Here is a 10,251-nt window from a genome sequence, read left to right on the forward strand (position 1 = left end):
AAATAACTCAATTTTAGTTTCATCAGTCCACAGCACCTTATTCCAAAATGAAGCTGGCTTGTCCAAATGTGCTTTAGCATACCTCAAGTGACTCTTTTTGTGGCATGGGCACAGAAAAGGCTTCTGCTGCATTACCCTCCCATACAGTATGTCCTTGTATAAAGTGCGCTGAATAGTTCAACGATGCACAGTGACACCATGTGCAGCAAGATCATGTTGTAGGTCTTTGGAGCTGGTCTGTGGGTTGAGTTTGACTGTTCTCACCATCCTTCGCCTCTGCTTATCTGAGATTTTTCTTGGCCTGCCTCTATGGGCCTTAACTAGAACTGTGCCTGTGGTCTTCCATTTCCTCACTATGTTCCTCACAGTGGAAACTGACTGCTGAAATCTCTGAGCTAGCTTTTTGTATCCTTCCCCTAAACCATGATGTTGAACAATCTTTGTTTTCAGGTCATTTGACAGTTGTTTTGAGGCTCCCATGTTGCCAGTCTTCAGAGAAGATGCAAAGGGGAGAACAATTTGCAACTGGCCACTTTAAATACCCTTTCTCATGATTGGCTTCACCTGTGTATGTAGGTCAAGGGTCAATGAGCTAACCAAACAAATTTTGTGTTCCAATAAATAGTTTGCTATAAGATATATTTAATTGAAATTGCTGTTCCGAACAACCAATGATACATAAAGGAAAATCTTGAAAATGATCAGGGGTGCCCAAACTTTCATACCACTGTATATCATCCTTAAGCTGTTTTAATCTTTAATAAATGGTTATAACTTTTTTGAAATTGGCTTTAAGATCTGTGTAGCGTTATTCACACCATACCTGCAGAAAACAGCAGATTTGTTTGGTGAGCTCCAGCAAACTTTCTTCTCCTTGATGCAAGGCACGAGTAATAGCCACTGTCAACCACTCCCTTATTGGCTGAGCATTCCCCTGATAGAACAGATCTGTGGGAGAACAGCTCTGGCCCTGCAGGTTATGGAGAAGGGACTGGGCGAGCAGAATAGAACTGGAACTGGTGGTTCCATCTGAAGAAAAACACCATCAGTATGTAGTATTACTGAGTATTAAGTGTAGCAACAAAATAATTAATTTTAAACAAGCTTTTAGTTTTACCAGGGAGAGGTGGAGCCAGCAGCTGATTCGACAGAAGCTGTAGGTGTTCCAAGGTGATGTCACGGATAGCAGGGATGTGGAAAAGACGAGTGAAGGTGTGTGGATTTTTGGGGGCGAAGATGTTGAGCAAAGCCATACGACAGTACAATCGAGTCAGTGCACTCTCACAGCGAAGCAGTTCCCTGAAGAAAAAACCCCCCACAATTACCATAATCACTGTTAAATGATAACTTATTAAAATAAACAATTAAAATGAATCTGCACCAATATAAAATAAACAGAAATCAAGGTTATTTTAAACATATATATCCAATGTAAAGTAGAACAGCTGTAACAGAGCTAGGTTTCCTTTTTCTAAGGACAACCACGTATCAAGTTTGAAACATTGACATTCAGCTTAGTCTTAGCCACGCTCTGAGGAACATGTGACATAGCACTCAAACAGAAATGAAGTCAGATTAGAATCACTGATGGTTCTATTGTCCAATGGCTGATCCAGCTATTTAGTCTATATCTAAACAGATATCTGATATTAATATCTGATATTAAATCGGTGCTTCCCTAAACAGAGAGGGTACTGTACCTGTGAATCTGAATGTTGCTGCTATCTAATGACACCAGGCCGTTAGCTGTGGTACGTCGAGATCCAGTAGGAGGGCGCTCAAGCATCTCAATAGGGTACCAGTACCTGACGAGCACTCCCTCACTTCTCAGGTATGTCTCCACCTGAACAAGTTCATTCACCTGTAAAAAACACATAAGAACCAAAAAAGTGACTTTACAGTAACAGCAGTGAAAAGGAAAAGGAGAAAAACAGTACTGTGCTCACAGAATCCACATCCAGCACCACTCCATGTAAACCAAAGGTCTTCAACATCCCCCTGATTGCAAACTTGGGTAGAGCTGTTCCAACTGTGCCGCTGTTAGTGTTGTTGCTGTCTGGGCACCGGATGACCACTGTCAGACCTGAAAAAAATCAAATAAAATAATAATAATAAGAAAATCAAACTGTTTCTTCACCTCTCGACTACAGTTGGCTGTCACTTTATTAGTCTGTACTTGGACCAAAACCCCCGTTTATCTGTGTCTCAGCTTTCATATGAAGGGAAGTACTGCCACTGTTATTAGAATAGCATCAACAGAAACAATGAATCCCTGAATGAATAATAATAATAATACATTTTATTTGAAAAGCGCCTTTCAGGTCACTCAAGGACACTGTACATAAAATAAAACAAAAACAGACGGCCGGAAACGGCCGGAGAGCAGCGGCAACATGCATGCCAGCGTTCGCTCTCAGTGAGATGAAAAAAAAAAGGGTACATTTATTTTGATTTTTTCTCTTTTGGTACCTTTGCGAACTTTGTCAATGGTGAATTTGTTGGCTTCGTCCTTGATGTCCTCAATGGTGGGAAGGTAAAGGTCTCGAGGAATTCCACCATTCTCTTCATAAAGGAACTCTACTGTCTGTCTAGCAATGTCCACCATACCTGATTGTAATAAGAGAAAAAAAGATCATCATTGTTTACTGACAGGTCCAACTCTACAGCCATAATCAAGGGCAAAAAGTCCCCCAACAAATAACACAAACAAAACACAGTGAATGTGGCACAATCCAATGTATGGGGCACAACCGGCAAATGTAAACAAAGCAGTTTTGTGTATAGCACCACGTGATAAAATATTTGTCTGCTCCACTCGCCATCTAGTTCCTGTGAAAACAAGTTGACAAGTTTTAAAACTGTACGTTGGAATGATGGACCAATACTTTCTTAATAAATTAACTGGCAACAGTGCTGCACTGTAGTTCATACTGTAGGTCAGAAATGCCAAGTAGTTTATGTATTTTAGTGTCTCCCTCAGCCACAGTTTGTGTGTGTTTTTGTGCACGTGGGCAGCCAAATGAAAAAAAAATAAAAAGGCAATGTTCTAAGCCACATCTGAGTTCTGTGATTACCTGATCAACTTAATGTGTGTAGACCTTATTATTCTATGTTTGAACTAGGTTTTTTTAAAACTTACCGAGTTGCAGAGCTCCTTTGATTTGGTCCAGTCCAGACTTTCTCTCTGCTTCATTTCTGAACCTCCTACGAATGGTTGGAAACACTTTGGTCTCCCAGGCCTTGACTAGCAGGGCGTAGTGATCGTCCTGATGTTGAGATCAAATATTATTTGAATACACAAACATTCAGGCTCATTTTTGAGGTGAACAGTGTAAAGTGAGGACTCTTCCTCACTCACCCTCGGGACATCATCATCATCCTCATCATCATCACTCTCATCATCTGCGATTGGAGGAGAATGTGGATTTGGCCCAGAGGTGACCAGGTTCTCATAGCTCAGCTCCACCTTATAACGGCCTGAAAGGTCACTGTTGTACTCTGTAGAGAGAGGACAAGCAGACACTTGTGACAAACCCAGAGAAAAGAAATTGAATTGAAGGGATAAAAAGTATGAGAATGTACAGAAATGAAGTTGACACACGTACGTTGCTGAGCAACAGCAACAGCAGCGATCCGACAGGGAGGTCCATGTGATCCTGAGTCTGAGGTTACACTTGCTCCTGCATCGTTATCACTGTCTGACGCCATAGCAAAGGGCAGTGCCTCAAAATTAGCACTTATTTCATCAGCCAGATCAATACACAGGTCAGCTGCATTTCTGTGAGCCTGACCCTCTGCATACGCAAAAGGTCGGCTCCCGAAATTAGCACGGATCCTCGAGTTCTTCATAAAAAAGAAAACATTTCACATGACAATTCAAACCTAGGTTACCAATTCAATCTTATGAAGGTAAATATTTGAAATAAAAAATAAATGTAAAACACCAAATGTAGTTGTACTAAAACAAATTAGGCAGGGATTACAGGATGCATTTTATTCACAAGTAAATAACCTTTTTCTGAATGTGCACCAGGGGCCACATCCCACCAGCCACATCCTCCAAAACTGGACTGAGCCTCTGACCACAGTAGGTGAAGTACACGCTGCCTTTTGGAGCCTGACCGGGTGGTGGAGTTCCTTCAGAACGTTCCCATCCTATCCCTGCCACATCCCCTACATTTATACAAATACAGTGTGAGTTTTTTTTTTTTTACAACCATGTGCCATTAGGACTACAGTTTGTTTTTTGCCTATTGTGTTGAAAAGCTCTGATATTGGGTTTTGTCAAATTCTATTAACTAAAGAAACTGTAAATAGAGAGTCATATGGATGTTTCATATCAGTGATTTTAAAATTAACAACATGTTATTGTGTCCAACACAACTTGACTGTCTACAGTCACAAATCAAGTAGAAAAATCCCACGGGTCCCTAAATAAAAGGTTCAAAGTCTAGACTGAATCAAACACAGCAGACAGTATACAGCGTTAACATGGTCCATCTCAAATCAAACTCCCTTACCAGGAAATAGAGCCACGTCCAGCCTAACACTCTTCCACTGCAGCAGACTGGAGCCATTATAATGANNNNCCATTATAATGACCCGCTCGGCCATTACTGATGGCATACATACACACACAGACAGACAGAGTAGGGAAAACAAAGACACAGCATGTTTCCGTTAAGAAACAGAAAGAGTCAAGATACTATTTTAAGAGGTGACCTGAGGCTTAGGCTAAGGCTGGACATACTTGTGAAACAGACATGTTCCCACTGGATTTGTCCAAGCTCCATCTCTTTTCTCTGCCTGAGTGGCAAAACCAAAAGACACGGCAGGGCCAGTGTCTTCTTCAGAGTCTCCATAGGAGACAATTTCTATCTCCCAGTAAAATGATGGGGCCTGGAAACACATCAGTCGAAGCAAATGTAACATTAGCAAACAAATTAATGTTAAAAAAGTTAAATTCCTCATGACTACATTCAGTTGATGTACCTGAATGGGTACAGCACAGGTGGCGTAAATGAAGGTTCCTCTGGGTAGACCTCCTCCAGCATTGGGGTCAGCCAGGAAGGTCACAGAGGTTAGACGGGAAGAAAACATACAGGCGCGTACAGGTGGAAAGACTCTGGACGGACACCAGGTGATGTCTATTGGCTGGAGATAAAATATTATATTAAAAGCCTTTGTGTACAAATCGTACTCAATGTGTACTGTAAAGAAATCATTATTTCTTTTTTTCAGAAACAAATGTAAATGTTCTATGATCAAAGGAGTTCAGCTGAGCTTAGAAAAACACACTTATGTTTTGATTTATTAAAGATTGTGGTTAAAAATTTGTCGTAAAATAAACTTGGTATTGTATAAAAATTTTAAAATAAAAAGGCACCTGTTGTCTGTCAGTCTGCAGCGGTGGAGGTGGAGGTCGAGCACAATCTCTGTACAACATCCTCACTCTTTCACACTGAGCTTCCACCATCCCGAGACGCTCACCTACACAAGACAGACACAAATCCATCATAAACTGAATGATCATAACTGTTTGTGTTATACGTATAAAATGCAAACTTCTCTGTGTCATTTATCTCCATTTAGTGCAGGCTGACATATTTCCTCAAAAAGTTTGTATATGAAGATAAAAATGTATTTATTCCTATAAATAAATTAAATTAAATCAACACATTGTGGAGTGTTTGTTTAATGAATCGACAGTTTAAATAGTTTTGCAAAAGCTCAAACAAGTGAATACAGACCGGGGCTACATTCCTGCGCAACCAGGTTCAGAACATTGACAGCTGCAGGACACTGCTGAATAAACTCTTCACAAAAGGAGCTGTCCTCCAGGAGCTGAGCCATCACCAAACAAGCCCTGATACAACAAAACAAACAAACAACAACAAAACATCCATAGAGTTTAGTTGTAAACAACTGGACTTTTTCTTTGAGATTGAAATATGTTTTGTTCCTCAACTGAGAAACGTCATCAGTTTCTGATGAAAAAAACTGATGAAGTTCCTCAGTGTCACGCAACAACAAAATGTTTTTATTTTCTATTTGCTTTTAATGCCAACTAAATTATAAAAACAGGACAATTGTAACCATCCAAAAATTCTAGATTTATTTTTCTAGAAAACAGAAGTTTTACTAAATACTGACCTAGTTCTGATTTCAGCCAGTAGACGAACAGCAGCCATTACTGGGCTGGAACCATCTCCTGCGGCAGGTAAGGAAGTGTGGATGGAGAGACTGCACTCCTGTGGTAGGAGCATGGACTGCACTGCCTGGACCACCTTCTCTGTGATGGAGAGCTTGTAAAGAGGCAGAGCCTGTAGAAGGAGAAATTGAAGAAAGAGACTGTCTTTTATTTTTTTAAGTTCATAGCAGAAGTCCTCAGGGTGTTGTAAGGAATTTAGTAGTTCAAGCATCTCCCAAACTCTTTTTTTTTTTTAATGAATGTCTTTAAATATTGAATGGCATTATATAGCACCAAAAGCAAACGGAGGCAGAATATTTTATCTTATGCAGAATGCCACACACTCAGCAACACACTACCTGGGGTATGAATATTAACCTAACCCTAACCTTATAACACTAAAGGACTCCCTTATTAGGACCACCCAACCACCACTCCCCTATGTTAATTTGTGGGTTCTTGCCTTGAAAACACAGTAGACCCCTGGATTATAAAAACACTTTTTTGGATCATTACCTCAGATCTGGGAGTGCTTAGACGAGATATGGGCACCGTCAGAACGTCCGAGGCCTTACAAGCTCTTCTGTACTCACATGGAGGAAACTTGACCATAGCAATACCCTCCTGTTCATTGATGGACATGACAACACCCAGACTGCCCAGCACTCCTTCACCCATAACCTGCAGAGAAGAGGAATCAGGAGATATGAACGAAGGGAATTCCGACATAAAACTGAAAATTATTTTAAAACCTTTTAATTTACAAACATACAATACAGTACATAAGAGAACTGCCATGAAGGTAATTTAAATAGCCCTTAGACATATTCCAGAGGGGCAAAAAATCACTGCATAAAACATTTTTTCTACCGAGGGTGAGTGTTTGTTGTGTTCGTGTATCTCCTGGGACTAACCTGGACTTCTGAGCCGATCTTGATGGCTTCCTTGAATCCTCCTAGGGCACAGAGAGCAGCTATAGCCTGTCTGCCGATAGTCTGCAGTTTGGCCAGTTTTCTGCCACTGCCGCTGCCATTTTCCAGAATACTCTCAGCATATTTACCCAGCTGAGGGATAAACATCAGAGCCCGGGAGAGGACCTGCCACCAGGGGAAACATCAACCAGTCACCAGCAGGACATAAATTATGTAAGTGAAAGCATAGAAACTAGAGATGGAGTCTCACTTTCTCAGCCGTACAGGTCCAGATCTGAGCAGTGTTGGACTCAGGAGCAGTAAGCAGACTGTGCAGCAAAGCAATGACCTCAGCTGCCATGCTGTTGGCCACATGACCGCTGATAAAAGGCCTGACAGGATCCGACCTGTTGAATTAGGATGTTGCTGTTAAGACTAGAAAGATAAACTAGAACTATTACTGTTATGTGGTATAGGTATATGCAAGTAACAATTTCACTAACTTAGGAAAAAAAGGTTTGATTGTGCCCCTACTTCATTTACACCAGTGGTGCCAAATAGGTACAGTTGTGTTCAAAATTATTCAACCCCCAGTGCAATAAAATGTTTTAGCAAGTTTGACATTTATTTTTTTTAATCTTTTTTGTAATCAGATCAAAGAAGGACTTGTAAACTAGAGAAATGCAACTGAAATTACATATTTCACCAGAAATATATAAATATTTCTGGTGATATACCAACAAATGTCCTTTCTGTGTTTGCAACATTTACAAAATTATTCAACCCCTTAGTCACATTCATCCTTTGTACTTAGTAAAACATCCTTTGGCAGTTATAATGTGAAACATAGCTGGACACGCTTTGTTGCAGTGATCTACAGGTATCTTGGCCCATTCCTCATGGGCAAAAGCCTCCAGTTCATTCAAATTCTTGGGCTTGCATGCTGCAACTGCCTTCATCAAGTCCCACCAGAAATTTCAATTGGATTTAAGTCAAAGGATTGCGATGGTCACTCCAGAACGTTCCAGCCCTTTGTCTGCAGCCAAGCTCTGGTAGATTTGGAGGTATGCTCGGGATCGTTGACCTGTTGGAAGGTCTCACGTGAAGACGGAAGCCTCAGGTTTGTGACTCACTCATGACATTTACATCCAAGATCTCCTGGTAGTTAATAGAATTCATGGTACTTTGCACAGACTGGAGATTCCCTGGACCTAAAGAAGAAAAACAGCCCAAAGCATGACTGACCCCCCACCATGCTTCACAGTAGGCAAGGTGTGCTTTTCTTCATAGGCCTTGTTATTCCTTCTCCAGACATACCGTTGATCCATAGGCCCAAAGAGTTCCAATTTTGTTCTAAGTACAGTATCCCAAAACCTTTGTGGTTTGTCCATGTGGTTTTTCACATACTGGAGTCGACTGTTCTTGTTTTTTGGAGTCATCAGGGGTTGGCACCTGGGAGTTCTGGCATGGAGGCCTTCATCTCACAGTGTCCGTCTTATAGTCTGAGCTGAAACCCGAGTACCTCCATCTGACAAATCCTTTCGCAGTTCCTCAGCAGTCACCCAGGGATTTTTCTCCAATCTTTGCTTCAGGTACCGGACTGCAGTCGGCGTCAGCATCCTCTTTCTACCATGCCAGGTAGCACTTCCACTGTACCTTTAGCTTTAAACCTGGGAATAATGTTTCCAATAATGAAGAACTGAATAATGAAATTAATAATGAATAAAATAATAATGCTTCTTTGTCTTTTCAAAAGTTTAATGTCTTTGCAATCTTTGTATATCCATATCCTTTCTTATGAAGAGAAACAACCTCCTCTCTTGACTTCTTTGACCATTCCCTGTACTTCACCATCTTGCAAAGTAAATGCAAGTAACTGTCTAGAAGGAGCTGAGTATCACAGTCCCTTTAAATCTGCTTGAGTTTTGCCTGTTATGGTTCTGTTCACATCTAAAGACGTTTCCAATACCTGATTGAAATTTGGACACAACTGTATGTCGGGACCAGTGACGTGCGGTGAAGTTCATGTCTGGTGAGGCACTGAATCCTCTGGAGTCAGATTTACAATTGTAAGAACCGAAAAGAGTCTCTTATTTCACTATTCATCCAAAAGCATGCACCTGGTAATGCTTCATATCCCATCAGCATTCCTCTTTCGATGCCAATTTTTTCTACTTACTCCCATCTTTTTTTTAAAAAACAAAAACTTAAAACCATTGTTAGCCTTACCTTTACTTAGTTCATGAAGTTCATGGTTGTATCGCTCGGTTTTCCTTCACCTTAGCATTGTGGACGCTAATGTTTAGTGTCCGTTGCCCATCCAATGCCAAATTGATCTTTAAATTTCCAAAAGTTTTTTAAGAAATCTGACTTTAAATGTGTGTGTGTCTGTCTGCTGAGGCTTCTTTGCAAATGTTTCAGGCCACAGTATCTCGAGTTAGTCCAGACATTATCACACGGTGAGAATAAATCAAATCAAATCAAATTTTATTTATATAGCCCACATTTACAAAATACAGTTTGTCACATGGGGCTTGGTAAAAGACGAGGAAAGCAGTAAAGGTGGTTTCTTGCAGGACAGCCACACAGCCAGCCTTTTTGTTTGTAACACTCCATTTAAAAAGAACGACTCTTCTGTCCCATAGTTTTTGAAGCAAACCTTTTAGCTCCAGCGTTGGTCTTCCATCACTTATCACCTTCTGTTTGGACCGGAAGTCCAGTTTTGAGAAATCTTTCCATCTTGAAATACAATCCATAGGCAGAGCATAGAAAACGCTGTTCTTGACCTACTACTGGCTCTAGCTTGGTGCCGACTTTCAACTGCCTGTTGACGCCAGCTGGAAAGCACCTGTCAGTTCACGTACGGCCCCTTGAGGTGAGGCAGAGTACTGTTTGCCTCCCCTGCTGACTTTTCTACGCACTTTATTGGCTGAAGAAGAGAAACTGGCAAGGGTCATGTGACCCAGTTTGTATTGAATCGCGCAGTCAGAAGTGAGGCACAGCTCGCTGTTGCCTCACCTGGGATTTCTGCCCTGTGTTTCATTGCGAAATACTCAAATTTGGCGATTTTTACTTAATAAAATGTCATACTGAAAATACACCTTTAACGCAGTAAAATATTACTATTTATTTCATGTACTTTTTTCTTTT

General features: G+C 40.8%; 1 protein-coding gene across 1 annotated transcript in view; it reads right to left on the bottom strand.

Annotated features, from left to right (window-relative positions):
* The window catches only part of LOC103396985 (probable E3 ubiquitin-protein ligase HECTD4), a 65,436-nt gene that overhangs the window by 13,544 nt on the left and 41,641 nt on the right, over positions 1–10,251 (bottom strand). The window contains 19 exon segments of the mRNA XM_025052920.1: positions 824–1,029; positions 1,118–1,299; positions 1,701–1,861; positions 1,947–2,083; positions 2,470–2,607; positions 3,140–3,266; positions 3,359–3,498; positions 3,606–3,843; positions 4,013–4,173; positions 4,521–4,587; positions 4,589–4,616; positions 4,751–4,899; positions 4,993–5,154; positions 5,387–5,490; positions 5,751–5,866; positions 6,154–6,323; positions 6,707–6,871; positions 7,105–7,287; positions 7,373–7,508. Of these exon segments, the coding sequence (XP_024908688.1) occupies positions 824–1,029; positions 1,118–1,299; positions 1,701–1,861; positions 1,947–2,083; positions 2,470–2,607; positions 3,140–3,266; positions 3,359–3,498; positions 3,606–3,843; positions 4,013–4,173; positions 4,521–4,587; positions 4,589–4,616; positions 4,751–4,899; positions 4,993–5,154; positions 5,387–5,490; positions 5,751–5,866; positions 6,154–6,323; positions 6,707–6,871; positions 7,105–7,287; positions 7,373–7,508 (2,770 nt within the window).

Source organism: Cynoglossus semilaevis, chromosome W (genome assembly GCF_000523025.1).
Source record: "Cynoglossus semilaevis isolate Cse_v1.0 chromosome W, Cse_v1.0, whole genome shotgun sequence".
Lineage (NCBI taxonomy): Eukaryota > Metazoa > Chordata > Actinopteri > Pleuronectiformes > Cynoglossidae > Cynoglossus > Cynoglossus semilaevis.